Source organism: Rhinolophus hipposideros (genome assembly GCF_964194185.1).
Source record: "Rhinolophus hipposideros genome assembly, chromosome: 9".
In the NCBI taxonomy this organism is placed as follows: domain Eukaryota; kingdom Metazoa; phylum Chordata; class Mammalia; order Chiroptera; family Rhinolophidae; genus Rhinolophus; species Rhinolophus hipposideros.
The window spans coordinates 85,674,063-85,695,992 of record NC_138055.1 but is presented as its reverse complement, the minus strand read 5'-3'; the positions used below and the strand labels follow the sequence as shown (position 1 = coordinate 85,695,992).

General features: G+C 43.0%; 1 protein-coding gene across 4 annotated transcripts in view; it reads right to left on the bottom strand.

Moving 5' to 3' along the window:
- Window positions 1-13,704: 13,704 nt before the first annotated feature.
- CRADD (CARD and death domain containing adaptor protein) overlaps window positions 13,705-21,930 on the bottom strand; it is a 204,674-nt gene continuing 196,448 nt past the window's right edge. For 3 of the 4 annotated variants that reach the window (XM_081061176.1, XM_081061174.1, XM_081061177.1), the window contains exon 3: window positions 16,248-16,967. In XM_081061176.1, coding sequence (XP_080917302.1) covers window positions 16,666-16,967 — 302 coding nt within the window. In that variant the 3' untranslated portion in view covers window positions 16,248-16,665. Of the gene's footprint in view, window positions 14,106-16,247; window positions 16,968-21,930 lie in introns of those variants that run through there. The other variant, XM_081061175.1, reaches the window with a different exon arrangement.

Genomic DNA, 21,930 nt, shown 5'->3' with positions numbered 1-21,930 from the left:
TGGAGAGTTTAAGGATGAATTAGTGATAGATACCTAGACAATAAACAAAACAACAAGGCAATTAACTCCAGGTAAACCCAAAAGCTCTGTAAGGAGAAGTAATCATAGTTCAACATTTATGTTACCATATTAGTATTGATCCAACCAAACTTATGGTACAAATATTGGGAGAATGAAGGATAGAAAGTTTATGTGGGGAGAAGGGATCCTAAAAGAAAGTGAAATGACTCCATAGTGATCCCACAGTGAGAAGGCAGTAGACAAAGCCCAAAGCTTGAAAAACCAGGGGCTTAGCAATTCTACTCCTAGGTGTGCACCCAAGAGAATTGAAAACATATGTCCACACAAAAACTTGTACGTAGATGTTTGTAACAGCTTTCTTCACAATAGCCAAAAAGTTGGAACAACCCAAATGTTCATCAACTGTTGAATGGGTAAATGAAATATGGTACATATATCCATGCAATGGAATATCATTCAACTACAAAAACGAATTCAACTATAAAAAAGTATTGACATATACTACAACATGGATGAAGTCTGAAAACGTTATTTAAGTCAAAGAAGCCAGACACAGGTCTTATCCTGTATGATTTCAATTGTATGAGATGTCTATAAGAGGCAAATCCATAAAGATAGTAAGTAGATTTGATTAGTGGCTTTCGGGACTGGGGTGTAACTGCTAATATGCATGTGGTTTCTTTTAGGGGTGATGAAAATATTCTGAAATTAGATAATGGTGATGGTTGTGTAACTATGAGTATACTAAAAAAAATCACTGAATTCAACAATTATTTAAAAAGGTGAATTTTATGGTATATAAATTATATCTTAATGTAATTGTCATAAAAACAATCAAGGGATGGCAGCTATTTAAGGACATGGTAAATCCCAAACAAAACAGCTAAATACATTAAAAATGGTTTCCACAGTAGAGTTTTAAGTGAGGGCAGTGGCCCCTCGTGGGACTGACATTCTTCATAATCAGTCTTACAAGAGAGTTTGACTCTATAGAATTGCATTACTTCAATGAACGTAAAAACTAAAGAACCAGTGACTGAAGAGCAGTGCAAAGACCTGAAAGTTCCTGCCAATAGCCTCAGCTGGCAGCGCTGACTTGGCTTATGTACAGTCTGGGCCATGTGAGTTGGCCTCATCGTGACTCTTGCTCCTTCAGCGGGGAGGTTCCTCCAGCGTCGTCCTGATGCGTTCATTTAATTTGGCAACAAGAGACGCAAATTGCAAGGTGCTGTTTGTGTCTTGTCACCACAGCTTCCATATAGCCTTGTGCAGCATCTGACACGTTGGCTTAAATAATTTTCAAATTAGTGAATCAATAAAACAACACTCTTAAAGTAAGCCCTGTAGGCAAATTAAGAGGCAAATGAAATAATGCTGTATGATACCACCTGTCAGAGCTTTGGAGTCCTGGGGTTCAGGGCCCAGGATGGCACAGGCTGCCTGAATGCAGCACAGGGCCAGGGTCCCTCAAATGGCTCCTCCCTACCAGTCCTGCAGAACCGCACAGCAAATCTGCAGCTATGTTTCCAGGTTACAAGCTGCGGTGTATCGTGCCTCCCTCTTTCTCCCCGTTTCCACAGTCATTGACTAGCATTGGTAAAAGAGATAGCATTTGATCGCCTTCATCCTGTCACCTTTGGTTGTAGTTTGTAGAACCAAGGGGCAATACTGAGAGGTAGCATCACAGAGAGGGACCCAAAAGCCAGATAAATGGTTCAACTGAGCCACCAAAATGGAAGGCTAACAGAAAGGGAACTCCAGGACCACGCCTGAGGCAGTGAGGCAGAGATGGGGAGCCAGAGCTCCTTCCAGGAATCTTTTGACCCTCAGGGGAGATGACGTCTCCTTTCAGTGTGCTTACATCGCTCACTGACCTTTTCCTTCTTATCGCTTGTCGTAGCTTACAACTTTTCACTAGACTGTAAGCTCCATGAGGTCAAATCAATGCTTGTTGTGTTCACTGTGCTCCCGCTCACCGGTGCTTGGCCCATAGGAGGTACTACAAAAATTGTTTGTTAAACGAATGAATAGATGAACCAGGTAAGAGTAGGAAAGTTTCAGGTGACAAAGTGAGAGGCAGAGGTTGGAGGAAAAAGAGGAAATCATGGTGGCTCGATGTGGGACGCCAGCGGCCTGGCTATGGGAGGGAAGAGGTTCTCACAGGTGCCAGCTGTGGCTGGAGACTCCAACAGTTAAGATCCATGCGTGTGGGTTTGGGCCTGAAGCACTCACCGTAAGTCGTGACTATGGGGGCCATTGCTGCCCACACAAGGGAGGGCCCCCATGGCTGGAGATCTATTTAGTTCCTAGACGATGGTGCTGGGAAGGGAATTCCTGAGTTTCCCTTGGGAGTCAAACTTCAGGCTGACTCACAGCGACCTCATATAATCTTTGCTGGAATGAACAAATTCAGACGACAGGCCATTTCTCAATCCTGTGGATGATTTAACAAGATTAGCTGTTTGGAAGGAAGGCAGGATGCAGTCAAGCCATCTATAAATGGCAGGAGGATTATTCCTCAGAGGGGAGGGGAGGCTCATGCCATTTCACTTTGAAAATAGTTTCGGAGTCTCCTCCACAGGGACAGAAGGAAGGCTTTGGGGTGGGGACAGAGAGCCAAGAGGATTCTTTCGTGAAGAAGGAGCTCAGCTTTCGTTGGACTAAATGAAGTCAGAATACTCCCCAGAACACTGAGATGCAGAGACAAGCTTTTAACAGTGGGAGTAAGAAAATTTAAACCATTTATCTGAAATCAGTGTTGCCAGAAATGGGAGGTAGAATCCCCCTGCTCAGAGGAAGGGAGTCGTCCTCTTCTCACGGAGAATCTGCCCTTTCCTACACTTTCTCATGCAAAAGACTATCGTGGGAGGTTATGAATAGAGCTCTTTTCCTTCAGCCAATGAGACAAATATCCTATTCAAAACCCCATGCCCACAGACTGTCTCAGCCGGGATTATCCTGGCTGCTGCGGAAATCCCAGGGGGCAGTAACAACCTCACTTTGCTGTGCTATTTCACATGACTTTTTGGCGGGCAGCACGCAAGAGCTATTCAAGATCATCTATTTAATGAATGTCACTCACTATTCTCCGAAATAATGAGGGGAGAGCAGTGCTGACACTCAGAATCCAGCGGGTGGGCTGGAAACACATTGGTATGAAGCTGAGAGCCATTGTACAGTACCCCAGGGGTGTATGAGAAATGACTCAGATGGGCCTGGGTTCAGATTTTGGCACTGCTACGAGTTTTAGTGAACGACCTGGGCTGTGCCAGGTCACCAGCTTGAGCAGCAGTTTTCTGACCTGTAATGTACTAGAAATAAGGCTGGGAGCCCGGCTCCTAAGGTCGTCAGAGGATCAATGACACAGCACACCTGCTCACCTCCCTGTGCCTGGCGATAACAGACGCCTCACAGCGCTGCTTCCTCCCTTTTGCCACCCCTTCACCACCTCTCCGTGCAGCTGGTATGTGAGTGTGGTGTGCCTGCAGAATGAGTCAGGTGAGACCGAGCAGGAATTTAGATAATTAGACATGTTCTAGCACTGCCTTAAATAAATACCAAGATGAAACCTCTGTACATCCTGTAACTGAGGGGAGGGGAGATAACTCTAGGTTATCTGGTCTGGAACAGTTCTTTCTGTGCTGAGAACTGTAGCAGGAACCCACCCCCACTCCCACCCCAGAGGCTGGGATGTTCTGTTTCAGCATCTGCTGCTGCCCCTGGAAACAAGCCGAAATCAAGGATGTGCAGCGTAGGAACACTGCAGCCCCGCATTTGTGGATTCACTCTTTCAGCCAATATTGAAAACCTAAACACAAGACAGGTACCATTCATTCATCGGTCATCCTATGTTTCTATAACATTTACTCTATGTCCGGTACTGTGCTAAGCGCTTTACAAATATTACCTTATCAACTCCTCCTAACAGTGAGCCTGGTACTGTATCACCCTTATTTCAGAGGGCATGAAACTGAGGCACCGAGAAGTTACAGGACTTACCCAGGAAACATGTGCCCAAGACTCCGTGACCACAGCGTCCCCTGGACGCCACGGTTTGGCGACTGGTGAGGGGTAAGCATGCATTCATTTGTTCGTGCTTTCATTCATTCACCAAGAGCCTCATTAACCATGAAGCATGTGCCAGACGTTGCATTAGGCAAGGCTGGGCACAAGACGCAGCTCTGCCCTCACAGGGCCTACCATCCAAGGTGCAAATGCCAAGTAAGCCTCACTTTTATCCTTTGACATTGGAACCAGCGAAGAGACAGCAAGCCGGGGTCAAAGACACTGTCATTGCCAGTATAACAGACTCCTTTTGTGTAGAACATAAAGGACCTCACAAGACATGAAACACGTGGGTTTTGCCCTGATAAGGCCCAAGGAGTCTATCAGCTGCACTTATTTAGACCTTCATAGTTCTGAAGAGAACCTGCGTGTGCGGCTCATATTCCCGCTAAAACCCGACAGGGGACATGCCATGAGAAGGGCCCAGGGTTCCCAAACTTCCTGTGTGTATCACTAATAAAGAATATTTTATATGAGGTGCTCGGTATTTATGTTTATGTGTACCATGAAATATAGAAATAACAACATTGACCCGTTATTTCAAACATACCATTGCTTAGAGTAATTTTTTTTAAGTTATTTCAAAGAAAAATGCTAACTTAATAACGGCACAGATATTGAAAATGATCAGAGAGGTGCTAAATGACTGGAGTTTGGGGACATACAGTGATTCTCACTGGGGACCTCACTGGCATTTTGGGCGGGGCAGCTCTTCCTTATACAGGGGCTACCTCCCACCTGCTGGGTGCCCAACACCCCCAGGTCCTGCTCACTACGCAGCAATGGTGCCACTCACCCCACCCCTAATGTACAGAGACAACCCCACTCCCACAAAGAAATGCCTCCAAACATTTCCGAAATGCTACATGGTACATGGTAGGGCTGGGGCATGTGGCTCCAGAGGCTTGCTGGAGGCCCCACTGGAAAAACAAACAAGCTATTTTCAGATAATTTTGAAACAGAATGAAGGGACTATGAAGTCAAGTTCAATTACCCAGGGGCTTAGTTGGAGGAGGGTGGGCACAACCGTAAGGAAATGAGAACCCAAAAGAGAAGACAGCATGCATTGGGAAAGTCCCGGCAAGAGCGAGAACAGGCAGAAAAGGCCTGGGGCCACAGGCAGAGCCTTCCTGGCTTGCAGCTGCTGCTATGGGGCAAGACCATTTCCTTCCTGCTTGTCCTACAGGTGCCATCTGGCAGACAGTGACCGGACAGCGTGCCCACTGCCTGCTGAAAAACAGGCAATACAACCTAGGGCTTGAACTAAATGCACTACTATGCCAAGCCAGGAAAGTATTTTGCAAGGATACAAGAATCTCATGATGAAAAATGTGACGGGTTTATCAATCATTAGAGAAGGCAAAGAAAGGCCCCAGGAAACACGGGTCTCTTTCCAAGTGACCCATAATGTGCTGCTAACAGTGAGGTTGAATGGTGAGAGGATGAGCTAAATCAGTGCTGTTAGCGCACCACCGAAGATACGGTGCGCGCCACTGAAAAATTGGGTTATTTGGGGTACCTTTCGGCCACTAGTTTTCCCAGCATACTCCAAGGTTGAGTGATCTGTGCCTCCTTGCATCTGTAGAACAAATATTTGCAAAGGTGTTAATAGCTGGAGCCATGAAAAAAAGCTTCCAATGTCAAGTAAGTTTGGGGAACACAGCACATTTCCCTTTTGGAGATTGACAGTGCAATCTTAAAGGTTTCGAGAAGGTTTCTTCTCCTCCCTTGGTAATCTCAATGGTGACATCCAAACTCTTGGCCTGACTTTTAAAACTTGCCCCCCTTTACACAGTCGATGTGATTTTCGTGGGAGGCAGACTCCTCCCAACAGCTCCTAGCAGTATCTACCTTACATAGGCCCACTTCTGTGCCTCCGCTCTCCTTCCTCTTTCCCCTAGAAATAGCCTTTCCCAGCCTTTCTACCTACTCTGCACTTGTGCCCTGCCCCAGCTCAGGATTCCACGTAACTACTGTTCCCCACAATGAGCTTTTGTCTTTACCGTGAATTTTCTCATGTTGTTGGGATTACATCCATGTTGCCTGGAATTATCGTGTGTGTGTGTGTGTGTGTGTGTGTGTGTGTGTGTGTGTGTGTGTGATATATGCAGTTGGTAAGCAACTTGGCTTCTTTTCAACTTCTTAGGGGAACCCATGACCGTACCATGCGTTACAAGGGCCTTGTAGAAAAAAACACTTCTTGGTACAGATCCTGGTCGGTTGCCAATGTCTGGCTTTGTTCCCTTATAAAACCACTTACGAGTCTCTGTGTCTCCATGAATTAGCCACCATCGGGTAATGATTGAACATATGTATTCACATTTTCTATGTTTATTACTCTGATGTTCCTCAAATTAAATCAAATACCTGCTACAACAGATTCTACCTAAAACTGTATTAGGTTGGGAGTATTCAAAGAATGTACTTCCCGAAAATGGAATTTGACCTTTTACCTGCATGAATATTAACAGTTTATTTTTATGTCTAATATATTCTCTACCTTCTGCCCACACACACCAAAACCTGCCTTTCCCATGGTCTTTCTTCATTTTTGCATTTGTTTAAGACAAATATCTCGGTGTTTCATCACTGATTTATTTTTCTTTTCTTTTCAACACCACATCCACACTATCAGCAAATCCGCTTGGTTCTACCTTCAAAACATACTGAGAACATGACCACCGCTCGCCACCTCATGTCACAGGTTGTGTTCCCCTGGAAGCTGATTCTGAGATGGAGCTAAGCAGGCAGAAAGGTTAAGGGAGTGTGCTCCTGGAATCAGTGCCTCTGGAAGGGAGGGGGACAGGCTCGGGCAGAGGGAGAAGTTGGACTGGGATTCAGTCACAATGGAAGGCCAGTGCTGACTCCACGAGCTGGGACAGCCTGAGCTGAGGTGAGGGGCTAGGCCTCTATACTTCTCACCAACCAGTTATTGCATGCCGGCTGCCCTGGGAAGGGGAAATGCCATGGTGAAAATGGCTCTCTTCAGAGAAGGCAATATTGGAAGAGGGCTGACCGCCAAAAGCCATCAGTTGAAGACCTCCCAGAGGCTGGAGGAATCAATCTTTCATTCCTGAGTGGAGACGAGCAGCATATCACATACCCCTACACTTCACCATGACCATCTTGATCCAAACCCCCATCTTCTCAAGATTAGTGCTATAGTCTCTTCACTGTTTCCCTACTTCAGTCCTCTTAAAACATTAGCTACAGTGATCCTTTGAAAATATAAGTTAGAGAATGTCATGCTTCCCATCTCACCCTGAGGAAAAGCCAGTCATTACAATGACCCGTCAGACCCTCTGTCCTTTGCTCCCCACAACTGTCCAACCTCAGCCCCAACTACTTGCCCCCTTGCCCATTGCACTCTAGCCACTCTGACCTCCTTGCTCTTCCTTGAGAACATATGGCAAGTTCCCATCTCAAGCCTTCACATTTTACTCTTCCCTCCACCCAAAATGTTCTCTCATGCCTCCGCATGGCTCCCTGTCTCACCTCCTTCAGGTTTTTACTCATGTCACCTGCTCACTGAAGCCTTCTCTGACCCACCTTCTTAAAACAGCACCACCCCTTCCTCTGGCTCTCTCTCTCTCTCTCTCTCTCTCTCTCTCTCTCTCTCTCTCTTTCTCTCTCTCTCTCTTTCCTTCCCTCCCTTTGTTACATTCTTTTTCACCAGAGCAGGGAGCTCCATGAAGGAGAAATTTTGGATGGCTGCATTGACTGCTGCATTTCGAGTACCTATATCCATGCCTGGCAGATAGCAGGTACTCAAAAAAATACATATTGAATTCATTTCTGTAAGTTACAGAAAGAGTGTCCATGATTGGCCCAAATTGAAAATTGTTCCATGGGCTCTCTAGGTCTCTACGAAAGTCATGATAGCTTTGTTTCGTTTCCTTTCCTTAAGCTTTGGTCATGCAGGCCATTCGTTATCCTTTATCTAAATTAAATGAAGAGATAGTTTAAGTGTCTTTTATAGAACAGGCAGTCAGGATGCCAGAATTCTGATTTTTATCTCATATCCTGAACCTTGCCAAAACAACTTCTTCTTTCATATTTGCTTTAGGCTCTTAAAAACCAAAGAAGATATGACTTTTGACAATGTTAAATTTTATCTGAACCCTGCGCTCCCTGAAAGCGATGTTGGTTAAGAAATCCCCTTACCTTTTGTATTCCAAGAAACAGCCTACCACCACATAGCCTCACATATTTTGAGATAAGACCCACCTCCATCATTCCTCATGATTCTCATAAGACTTGGGATGACTCTCTTGATTATTTGCCTCTATAAAACCCAGGCCTCCTTTTCTTTGAGACATTCCCCATTAATAAATATTCTTCATATTGCAACAGCGTGAATAAAATTATATCCATAACTGACTGGTGTATTTTGTCTTTCACACGTTCATAAAGAGGAGATTTGTGTTGAAGGGTTTATTTTTAGCCTCAAAGATAGTGTTCATTGGAAAATCTGCAGCTAACAATAGTAATAAAAGAATGCTTATAATAGACAACAGACAACCAAAGGCTCTCTCCCTCAGCAGAAAGCCATCATGGAGCTCAGTTTCAGAGCAGAGAATAATTACTACTTCCAGAAACAGACAGAAACTTGACTCAAGCAGATGGACAAAAATATATGGTTGGAAATTATTTCACAGTGTATAAAGTAGATGTGGCTCTATATAACTTCTTCCTGAAATCAATTATCCCCAGATAGAGCACAAAAGTCTCAGCCCTTCCCTCTCTAGGATCCCTTGTTCTAAAGAGATGAGGTGGAGACAAGAAGCTCCTAGAAGCTAGAGATTGCCATACATTTCACGTCTGCAAGTTCTTACCTTTCCAAGAGGTGGACCCAGGAGGATCCCAGCCTGCCCTCCCATAGGATAAATGATTTGTGACCAGCCATATAAAGACCAGGGTTCAGACAAATGGCTTCTCCTTTATTCTAATACCTGGCTATCTCTTCATACCAGGATTTACACCCTACTGCAATCCAAAAGAAACAGTTCCATTCTAATGTTGGACACAACACCTCCAAATACTCTTCAAAATCAAAAAAAAAAAAAAACGACGAGTCAAGCCTAAATGCCAATGCAGTCTGGTGCCAGGGTCCCACTTATAATCTATAGAAAGGATTCTTGAGGTGAGTATATTGGATTCAGGTATACTGCGAATCCCCTAAAAATTACATACTCGTCCGCGCGCGCATGCACACGTCCATTTTTCTAAAGAATGGTGCCACCGATTTTTCACATTATTAAAGGGATCCATGCCCCCTGAATGAATAAGAAGTACTACTTATTACAGATACCCTAGGCCTTCAAAGAAATATATTCTCCAGACACATTCCCCACATCCTTGGCCACGACGTGACCAGGAGCACCAAGCTTACCACCAGACTATGCATGGGCTCACTTACTTCATTTGCAGGTACTCAGTCTTCTCCTAGGATCAGCATGAGCCGATAAGGCATACCAAAGACCTTGGAATCAGTCAAGTCCTGATTCAATCAATCCATCTAGAAGCTGACAAGAGAAAAGACTAGTAATTATTTGATCAAATCCAACCCATTTGATATTGCTTTGGTCTGTTTGGGCTATAATAAAACACCACAGACTAGGTAGTTTATAAAGAACAAAAACTTATTGCCCACAGTTCTGGAGGCTGGGAAGTTCAGGATCAAGGTGCCAGCACGGTCCTGTTCAGCCTGTGAAGGCTCTCTTCTGGTTCATAGCTGAAGCCTTCTGGCTGAGCCCTCACATGGTAGAAGGGGCTTGGGAGCTCGGTGGGGTCTCTTCGTGAGGGCTCCCCCCTTATGATCTAATCACCTCCCAAAACCTCATCTCCTCATAGCCTCACCGTTAGGGGTTAGGATTTCAAAAATGAATTTTGGGGGGCCATAAACATTCAGACCGTGGCAGATATTTTCCATAAATATTCTACATTAAGAATATAATTTGACATCAAAAACAGCAGTGGCTACAGACAGACCTTGAAAATGAAGTAGAAACATATTATTATGAAATTGTTGGGTCCTTTTTATTTCTTTTCAAGTACTCAGACCTGAATTTCATAGTCTATTTTTTGAATTAATAATAGCTTCCAGAATTACTGCCATATATTTTGCATAATTTCAACAGACAAGGCTTAAATGGTTCACTGAACTGTATCTTTGTAAGAGTAATTTTCCTATAAAACTAGTAAATGTCAACAAGATAGACATCCCTGTTCTTCTAAGCTGTTTATAGTTCCAAGAAATAAACAGGCAGTTATTACATTAGAAACATTCCCTGTATGCCAGCAACATCTAATTTTAATCTGTGGGCCGTTTAGAGGAAAAACTAAGGGCTGGGGATGACACAAAGAACTCCAAAATATGCTTGGTATTTAAAACCTGAAATCTGATCTGATTCCACGGTAGAGGAATGAACCACATACTTCTCAATGTCATGTTGTCTTGATGTATAGAATGGGATAATATTGGCCACTTAGTCTATCAGTAAGATTCTCTTAGTTTCTAAATTGCTTTGAGATAGCACCTGGGAGGTACCTTGTGGACCCACGGCAAGAAGTGCCATTTGTCAAACTGGATGTCAAATAAATGTAGTGGAATTCTGGTGTCCATATGCATTAATGCCCCCACAGGGACCAACATGCTAACTTGGGCAGAATTTACAAACGCTCAATTACAGTTCACCTCCTCCGTGGCCAGCTTAACCTGCTCTCTCCTCCGTGCTGGCCACACAGAATCATAACTGCTGGCTGTTACGTTTGTCTCCCCAACAGGCTAATATCCTACCAGGCAGGGACCATATCTTATTTATCTTTGTATCTCTGGGAGTTTGCACAAGTTGGTAGCTTGCTGATTGTTTTGCAATCAGCAAGAATTTGTTCGATGACTGTTGGGATTCATTTAATGAGAACCAAATGTTAGATCCGAATCCCATCCCAACTCTGAATATGCTCTGAAGTGTGCCTACCAGTTTATACCCCTTATGTGTAGAGTCCTGCTGAAAGTACTGAAGGACCCTGTCCCTCATACGTCGATACCACAAATCACAGCAGGAAAAGGTGATTCTAACCCTCACATTTCCCAGGGCCCTGGGAGGATGAAGAATATTACAAAAATTCTGATGGCCAAAATAATTCAGTTCAACGATTTAGCAAAACATTTTTCTGTGCCAAGCACTGTTCTACACTTTTATCTTGTGGGATATGTGTTATTGTACACATTTTACATGAGGAAAGAGGCACATAAAAGGTGGAGTAACTTGCCCACCTTTATGGGAATATTCCACGTGCCCCACCTCTGATGAAGCCAGAATTAGTTAACCATTTCTCCTCTGTGTTCCCAAAGACTCAGTACGCAGGCCTACACCTCGTCGCATTGTTGTGATTAGTGATCTGCGTCAGACTCGTGGCCAATCAGGGAGTTCCTGGAGGATTGGGGCTGTGTCTTTATTGGTCATCTTTTTGCCTTCCCACTCAGCAGAGTGACTGGCTTGCTAGTCGCTTCTCACTAAAGGTCTGCTGAATAACTGGAGGAGTCTCTTTCCAAATCTACCAATTTCTGTGGAATTCCCCAGAGAAAAGGATAGAGACAGACTCACCCTACTGCCTCAGGTGTGTGCGTGCGTCCCAGCAGCCACTTCCATAGTGACCCACGAAGTCTGGTAGAACTACCTGGCATTCAAATCCAACCCCCTACATGTAGCCTGAGAGAAAGTAGTTTTTAAAATAAGTTTTTTTTAAGTTATGGAAAGTCAAAGTAGTTTTTGAAAAACACATGTAACTTTAAACTGACCAATTCCACTTGTAGGAGTGTATCCTAAGAATCTTCAGGGCTGGAGGTGACACATGTAAATCAGGCTAAGCGGACGTGGAGCTGGGAAGGTGCTTTTCGAAGATGGCTGGGAAGGCGCCACGCTGGAATGGGCTGCCCGTGACTGCAATGTGACGAGGGAGATCCAGAACAGCCACATTTTGGTTTTCAATAGAGCCCAGAAACGTCAATGTTAAAACCTCGGTTGTGGTGTATCTCAAAAAATGGACCCAAGTTATTCCGCTCCCTGTCTCTAAGCCCTAGGCTAGAGCCCTGCCACACTGACGGGGCGGGCCTTGGGACGCGCTTTGGCCAATAGACTATTAGCCAAAGGGTGCAAGCAGAGGCTTGAAAAGCGCTTTGCACACTGGGGCTTGATGTCTTGCGGTCCATGGGACGACTGCCACCACTGCCGAGTGAGAAAGGCGGGGCACACGTTATGAGCAGAGGGGTGTGACCTAGACACCTCTGTTGCCCCAGGCAACAACATGCCACTTGCCAGGCATGCCACTGAGGCCACCTAGATCACCCAGCCTTAACCAGCCCACTGCAGATGCAGGCGAGCCCAGCAGAGATCAGCTGGGTTAGCCAAGATCAGAGCAGTCCAGTGGGCTCCCAGAATTGGGAGCTAAGTTTTCAGCCACTACACGCTGGGGTGATTTTCTATATAATAAAAGCTAATTGATGACAAAATTTAAATATGTTCGGAGCTGAACAAAAGAGTGATCCAGTTCACTCTAATGTCTGGTGAATGTCAAGATTCAACAACAAGGACTTTTTTTACATCACTGTTTGTGATGGCGAAAAAGTGAAAAAAAAACCACCTAAAGAAGCCATTTAAGGTACGTCAGGAAGTGGTTCACAATGAAGGCAGATGCATATTCTGGAAGGTAAGCCACCACCACCAACGATCAAATTCAGTGTGCCCCCAAATTTGGATCAACAGGTACAATGTTACTGCTGCCTAGAACACACGCTCTTGCAGAACTGGAGCACCGAGCTGAGTGGGTTACACAGTGCAGTGCAGAGGGCATGATGCTGTAGGAAGAATATTTATGGGAATGTGCTGAGCTTTGCTTTTTGAGGATATAAAAGTACACCACAGAGGCAGTAAACGGCTCTACTCAAGGAAGGACGCACCGTGTTTACCAGAAAATAAGTCCTAACTGGAAAATAAGCCCTAGCATGATTTTGAAGGATGACATCCCCTGAACATAAGCCCTAATGCGTCTTTTGGAGCAAAAAGTAATATAAAACCCAATCTTATTTTCGGAGAAACATGGTAGTTGTAAAGGGGGGTCAGGCAAACATGTTTGGCAGCGAAAGACATGAGTTAGACATGAGTTAGACTGACAGTTAGACTATCAGTTAGACTGACAGCGAAAGACATGAGTTAGACTGAGTAGCTAGTGTCTTCTAATTTCTTCAAATATGCTGCCAGAAATTATAGGACTTGAAAGTGTTCTCCAAACACAAAGGACGTTGACAATCACTGGTGTAGAGCAATCTTTAATGACATGAAAATAATGTTAAATGAAAGAAGCCAATTGTAAAACAATCTGTACAATCGAATCGGGTAACTTTTGTTATAAAAAGACTATACGGGCATACGAAAACATCTGACAGACAGAGGCGGACGCGGTTGGGACGGAGGCTCAGAGAAGGGGAGAAACTTCCCCGAGGCAATACTGCCAGCAGAAGGAGACCAGGACTGTTTCTTCAATGAGCATTCGTCTTTGGAAGATGGGAGGAGGGATAGCTCTTATTTTTTTTCATTTTGCTCATTGGCATTTTTTCAAACTACTATAATAAACATGTACCATTTTTGTACTAGGAAATTTAATGAAAGTTATAGTTTTTAAAAAGTTTGGAAGCATACTCATGCACTCGCATATGTATACACATATAAAAACATATACCCCGAACCAACGCGGAACAAGACTTTTCTTAAACCATGTTTTGGTCAGTGCAGGCAAGCATTCAGCCACATCACTGCACTAACTGAGAATTTTATTGGGGGTAGACAGTCCCTGGAATTGTAGAATCTTCTCCCATGTGAAAATACATAGGCTCCTTGCAGGCACAATACCCACCTGCTTCTCTTGGGAGGGAGGCAGATGTCACATAGCATCACTGTCTGCAGCTGAGGTAGAAATGAGGCAGTGATCCGTACGCTCTGTTCTTCTGTTCTGCAAATCTGCAAGAATGTGAGCAGGTGTGGCTGCCACTTGGCCGTGGAGACTCCCCGCTCATTCAGGGCAACAAGTCAGAGCTCTCTAATGGGCCTGGCAGCCTATCATGAGCAAGTTCATCATGAATTTTCTTCACTGCTGACAGAGCATAGAAGTGTCTTTGTGCATGACCAATTCCTTAAAAATGGCAGGAAGATGACCTAGCTAATCATCAGACCCACTTCTAAAATGCCAGTCAGACGCAGCAGAGCCCAGCTATACTCACTCCTCCATAAATGTGGTGAGAACAAAAGCCAAAGCCACCCCTGGGGGATGAATAGCCATGTAACAAGTCCAAGGTTCAAAACGAAAAGCAGTTTATTAAAGAGGCCGTAGAAGTACAGTCTATCACTAGATGCAGTGATGGGGCCAAAGTAGGAGAATTTTACAAGATAATGAATTAATGGCGGGGCTACAAAATAGAAAAGGGAGCTGATGAAGCCTGTAGACCATCCTGAATTCATGGTTGAACCATAAAATAACTGATCTTTTCTAGTAAAGGGAATATAGACATCTAAAAGGATGCCGTCAACACACCACTGTCACCTTTTTGAGCACCCTCTTCAGTTCAACTCTACCACTCTATACACTTGACACGGGAATGGAGAGAGGTAAAAAGTAGAATTTTTTTCCTTTTGAAAAATCCTGAGTTAGGACTATAATCCTCCGATTATTGAGAAGGGCAGATCACCTGTCTCTTTCTTGATTGGACCCATTGTAGAGTTAATAAAATCACACCCCATTTTAAAGCTCGGCAAGAAACATGGTAATTGCGTTTTCCCCTGCCGTGCCCTAGGCGTTAGCCACTATTCCCTCGGCTTCGTCTGTGGACTGCATCCAGGGTCAGCCTCGCCACAGCAGCAACGCAACAGCTACCATGTCCCCGGAGGTGACCACAGGCCAGGCACTAGATGGGCCCTTGGCAGATAGTATTCCTTTTATCATCACAAAATTCTTGGAGGTGGGGACAATCATTTCCTCATTCTACACATGAGGAAACCGAGAGGCTTAGAGAAGTGAAGTAACTTCCCCAAGGCAATGCTGCTAGCAGGAGGAGAGCAGGACTCAAGCTCCTTCAAATAGCTTTTAAGAGAGGAGGAGAAGCAGCTTGGAGCCGTGGGAGAGGGCACGCAGGAACAGTGCTCCAAAGCACACATTCTAGCTCATTCCACCGGGCAAATCACTTAATCTTGCCACAGAAGGAGGCTCACTTCCCTTGCCCAACTACTTTATAAAATTTTTGTGAGATCCAAATGAGAGCACATATATGAAAAGGCTTGAAAACAGTAAAGCATTTGACAAATACCATGTGTCCTTTTAGTAATAAAAGGACAGAAGACCAAATCACACTCCTTAAAAGCATTAACACTTCAGGTTGGCTGGATGGCCCAGTTGGTTAGAGCGCAAGCTCTGAACCATAGGGTCGCCGGTTCGATTCCCACATGGGCCAGTGAGCCTGCACCCTCCACAACTAGATTGAAGACAACGAGCTGCCAGAGGGGCAGCTGAACGGCTCAGTTAGTTACAGTGTGAGCTCTCAATCACAAGGTTGCCGGTTCAATTCCCACATGGGATGGTGGGCTGAGCCACCTGCAACTAAGATTGAAAACGGCGACTGGACTTAGAGCTGAGCTGCGCCCTCCACAATTAGACTGAAGGACAACGACTTGGAGCTGATGGGCCCTGGAGAAAAACTGTTCCCCAATATTCCCCATTAAAAACAACCAGTCAATGTTTGTTTTTTTTTAAAAAAGGCATAACATTTTGATCATTAGGGCTTTAATGGAAAGGCCATGCCTCCTTTTGTCCCCGATACTAAATCCTATAAATAAATGGCACAGGATTTTCTTAAGCAATCTTTAACAGACGAAGGGCTCAGGCATACACACGCTGGTACTTGACCGGGTCTTTGCAGGGAGCTTTAGTGTCTTAGATTTAACGCAGACACCCTGCCTGGGCTTTTTATCTTGACTGACGAAAGCAACCATTTTCCTGTTGCTATCAATTCCATTTCAAACAAACAACCACTGTAATTTTACACCCTTAATCTATGCAATATGAGAATGAGAAAAAAAACAACAATGCTTTCTTATGAAAGTGCCACATCATCATAGTAATTCACTTTTTATTATCATCGTCATTAATACCAAAGTCCACAGTTGAGGAAAAGTGGATGCTTTATGTACAGGACACCTGCATGTAATATGATACCACAGGGGTTTTTTTTTTTAGCCACTATGATTTACCAGTCTACTAAAAGGTAACTACACAATTAAAACCTGAACAATTAAAACAATGCAATCTTCTAGCAATTACAAACGATGAATTGTCAAGGCAGTGTGGGAAATCTGAGTAATCTGGCCTTTCAGGTAATCTTTCAGGTCATGTCCTGTGCAAATTCTATTTTCCCCTTTCATCTAAGGATCGTTAAAAAGAAAACACACAGACAGAGCTCCCCCAAAGGACTACCCGCCCTTGGCACACGCGAGTTGGGGACGCACCCGCAGCGGGTGGAAGGCGGCACCATCATTCCAACATGTGCTGCAGCACTGACGGGTCGGCCTCCGCCGTCCGGAGGCCCCGGTGCAAGTTCTGGAACGTGGCCTCCTTCCCGAAGCGCTGCCTCCAGCGGATGAAGGCCTCCACCATCTGCGACTGCACGTTGTGGGGGTGGTTGGCTTTACAGCGGTAGATATCGGTCTGGGACAGCCCCAGGGAGAGCACCACGGGCTCCCACTCGGGGCCCAGCCTCTGGGCCAGCTGGTTAATCTGCCGGTCCGATGGGGAGCTGTTGAGGACGTGCGGAGGGATTCCAGCTATGCCGTCATCTGTGGAGGAGAAGGACACTAAAGTGAAAAGAGGAAGCAAACACTTCTTCAGATGGGGGCAGAAAACAAACAAAAGCGCAGGGAGGACGACGTACACCTCCAATATCAGGGCCAACTTTTCCTAGTCTGCTTAGGAGCTGATCAGTACAAAGCCATATACAGGGGCTTAAGAAATACCTTTCAGCAACTATGAAAATGTTTATTATAGAAAATTCGAAAACAAGAAAATAAAACCAACTAATCCCATTAGAGAAACCAACTAATAATAATTTGATCGATTTTAGTCTTTCATATATAAAACATACACGTAGGATTACATCGTACATAGTGCTTTGTAACATGCTTTTTTTCACTTCTATCGCTTTTAACAGAGAGGCCAGGCAGGGGACTCTGGGGGAGTCGGAGGATGCCTGTGCGGCCCCCAGCCCCTCCCGCAACGGCCTGTGGGCACAGGGATGCCTCTCCCGCAGGAATGGCTAGTGCTTGGGGGTAACATGTTCAACAAAACAGCTACTCGTTCCTGATCAACTTGAATATCATCAAGAAAGGCTGTAGCTTCTAACAGAAGCAGGAGCCAGAAGGCCCACTGAGAAAAAACAAAACTTAGAGGCCATGAGGTAGCAGGTGGAGAGGAAAGCTGAGTTCACTGTCCCAGCACGGGCCACAGGAGGAGAGTCACCGTCCGGGCACAGCCCAGAGCCAGAAGACAAAGCATGTGCTGCAGTAACAGAGTGGGAGAACCTGACCGTGAAATCCTAAACTGGATTCCAGTCTCGCGGAGGTCAGCCGGCTGAGGAAGTCTGACCTTGAGTGATGACGGTCCGTGTTCCCAGCATATCCAATGAGAAGGGTCAGCAGTTACACAGAAGGCCTTCCAGAGGAAGGGGGTTAAAGCTAAGCCCTGAACATGGGAAGGAGCCCAGTGCTGGGAAAGGAAAGGAGTACACCCTGTGCAGCAGGAACTGCATCTGCGAAGGCCCTGAGGCAGAAGAACACGGCACATTCAAGTGAAAGAAATTCACTGCAGCAAAGTGCAGAGATTGAGAAGGACTCCAAATGTCTACATTATGGTGCTGGTTATTGGTAGGCCGGGACTAGAAATGAGGTCTTGATATTCCTGGTTCAGACATGGGTATGATAGCACACTGTTCTACACACTTCCTGTCACCAGCATCACAGGAATTCCAGTCAACCCCACCTCACACTCACCAGCTCACTGTTTTTGATTTATGAATTCAATAAGAAGGCAAAAGGCATCCTATTAGAAGAGCTGATGCTTCCCACGGCACGTGCCTTTGGCCTCTAGGCTGCTGCCAATACCTTAGCCATGAGTTGTAAAATCATTGTCAAGGATTCTGAACTAAGAAGCAATCAAAATAATGATGATATTACTAACCAGTATTTTATATTAACAGTAATGATTTTATCGCTTTTATAAAAATACAGGCTCATTAAAAAAATCAAGCAACACAAAAACATATTAATATAAAGAAGAAAACACGCTATCCAATATCCCACCATTGTATTTACAGTTGGTGAACACCATTTTGGGACATGTCTTTATGCACATACACTGTTGGAAGAACAATATAACAGCTTTTTTCTTAGAGTTATTTAATTTTGTTTGACTATAACAGAAGAAAAATAAGTCAACTAAATGGCTTTCTGACCTGTAGTTAAATACTTAAAACACACACACACACACACACACACACACACACACACAGAATTCAACACTGAGAAAAAAATGCGTGAAAATTTAAGACGTAAACTGCACGTTTTTATATTAATACTCACAATGAACACTTTATATCTCCCTCCCTTTCCTCACACCTCTTGACTTTTGTCACTTACATCATTTTTACTTTGCCACGTGCATAACATTTATATTCTTCTGTAACAATAAACTCCCCAGCTGTTCAGTTTTAAAACTACATTATAATGGTTTGAATGTTCACCAGTGTTTTTTGTTGTTGCCACTGTTTTTTTAACCATGGCATTTCCACTTCTGAGTCTGTTATTCTGATTTGAGTTTTGAGATCGATTTAATCATAGGGTGGTTCTTCTCAAGAAATGTTCATGGTTACTATTTTCCTTGAGTTCTTTCAGATCAAGGTTGCTTATTGCCTTCACTGCTGGATAATAACTTAATATTTATTTTAAAAATGTCATATTACATTATTTTAATATTGTACTTTTAAATTATGAATATAATTTTATATGATTTAAATACTTTTATTCCTCTTACAAGTTTGTAGACCTTGCTCATATTTCATGGTAGAGAATGTTGGTGTGGAGAATTCTGATACCAACTGGACCGTTCCCATTTTATGTAAATTACTCTTTCTGTCTGGAGTTTATTGTACTGAAACTTTAGACCAGGTAGAGCTTGGTCATTTTCTATATGCTTTTCCAGGCATCTGCATGACTTTCTGAACAAAGATTTAGTTCTTCCTTCCTTTCAGAAAAAAATCTTCCTGTCTTATATCTTTGCATTCTTTTTCTGCTTCATATGCTGTATGGCTTTGCCTATCCTCCACGACAGTCATTTTCTCTCTCACTGCTTTAACTCCCTGTGATTATCTCATGCCTTTCCTCATGCCAGTCATTTGACCTTTGGTTAAGTCTGTTCTGGTTTTTTGTTTGTTTTTGTCTTTTTTTCCTGGTTCAAATCCCGTATTGTGTTTTTATTCTCAATTTTTTTCTTTTTTCTTTTTTTTGGCTCTTCAATCTATCTTTTAAAAATCGCATTCCACCTCACACCCATTAAGATGGATTTTTAAAAAGAAAAAAAGAAAAAGAAAGTAGACTTCCGGTCAAACTCATTGAAACAGAGAGTAGAATGGTGTTTGCCAGGGGATGGGGTGTGGGAGGAAAGAGGAGAGATTGATGAAAGGGAATAAACCTCCAGTTATAAAATTAATAAGGTCTTCCCAGATAAGAAAAAGCTAAAGGAGTTCATCACCATCAAACCAGTATTACAAGAAATGTTAAAGGGAATTCTTTAAGACGAAGAAAAAAATAAAAAATATGAATAATAAAATGACAATAACTACATACATATCGACAATTAATTCAAATATAAATGGATTAAATACTGCAATCAGAAGACATAAGGTGGCTGAATGGATAAGCTAACAAGACCAATACATACTTGCATGCTGCTAACTTGAGAGTTCAGGTTGAAAGACACACACAGACTGAAAGTAAAGGAATGGAAAAAGATACTTCAGGTAAATGGGAAACGAAAAAAATCTGGAGTAGCAATATTTATATCAGACAAAATAGATTTTAAAACAAAGGTTATATAATAAGAGGCAAAGAAGGATCTAGTAATCCCACTTCTGGATGTGTATCCAAAGAAGCCCAAAACACTAATCAGAAAAGACATCAGCATCCCTGTGTTCATTGCAGCATTATTCACAGTGGCTAAAATATGGAAGCAACCATTGTCCATTGATAGACGAATGGACAAAGAAGAAGTGGCGCATAGATACAATGGAATATTACTCAGCTATAAAAAAGGACAAACTCTTGCCATTTGCAAAACATGGATGGACCAAGAAGGTATTATGCTAAGTGAAATAAGTCAGACAGAGAAAGGTAAATACCATATGATTTCACTTATATGTGGAATCTAAAAACCAAAATAAACAAATAAAACCAAAACAAACTCATAGATACAGAGAACATTTTGATGGTTGCCAGATGGGATATGGGTTGGGGGAGTGGATGAAAAAGGGGACAGGATTAAGATTTACAAATTGGCAGTTATAAAAGCAGTCGTGGGGATGTAAAGTACAGCATAAGGAATATAGTCAACAGTATTGCAATAATTATGAACAGTGTCAAATGGGCACTAGACTTATTGGGGGGATCATTTCGTAAGTTATATAATGTCTAATCACTATGTTGTACGCCCAAAACTAATACAATATTGCATGTCAACTATAATTGAAAAATAAAAGAAATTATTTAAAAGAAAATAACAAGTGTTGTGAAGATGTGGAAAATAACAAGTGTTGTGAAGATGTTGGTGAGAAAGGTAAAATGGTACAGCTGCTATGGAAACAGTACGGCTGTTCAATTGAAAATGGAATTACCATACAATCCAGCAACTGTACTTCTGGGTTATATACCTAAAGGAACTGAAGCAAAGACGTGAAGAGATACTTGTATACCCATGTTCATAGCAGCATTATTCACAATAACCAAAAAATGGAAGCAACCCAAGTGTCTACCAAGGGATGAATGGATAAACAAAACACGGTATATTATATTTTAGCATATTGTGCAGTCTTAACAAGGAAAACAATTCTGACCCATGCTACGATAGGTATGAACCTCGAGGACACTATGCTTAGTGAAATAAGTCAGTCTTGAAAGGACAGACACTCTATGGTTCCACTCATATGAGGTACTAGAGTAGTCAAATTCATTGAAATGGAAAGAAGAATGATGGTTGGCAGGGGCTCGAGGAGGGAGAAATGGGGAGTTGTTTAATGGGTACAGTTTCAGTTTTACAAGATGAAAAGGGTTCTGGAGGTCGGTGGCACAACAATGTAAATGCACTTAACACTACTGAACTCTACACTTAAAAATAGAAAAGATGACAAATTTTATATATATTATATCACAATTAAAAGTAAAAATTTAGAAAGTATCTCATTGTTTTATCATAATTACATTGAGTTTTTATTTCTACTGAATAGATACCAAGCTCTTCTATACCGTGTTTCCCTGAAAATAAGACCTAGCCAGACCATCAGCTCTAATACATCTTTCGGAGCAAATATTAATATAAGACCTGGTCTTATTTTAATATAAGACTCGGTTATATTAAGTTATATTATATTATATTATATTAAATTATATTATATTATATTATATTATTATATTATCGGGTCCTATATTAATTTTTGCTCCAAAAAACGCATTAGAGCTGATGGTCTGGTTAGGTCTT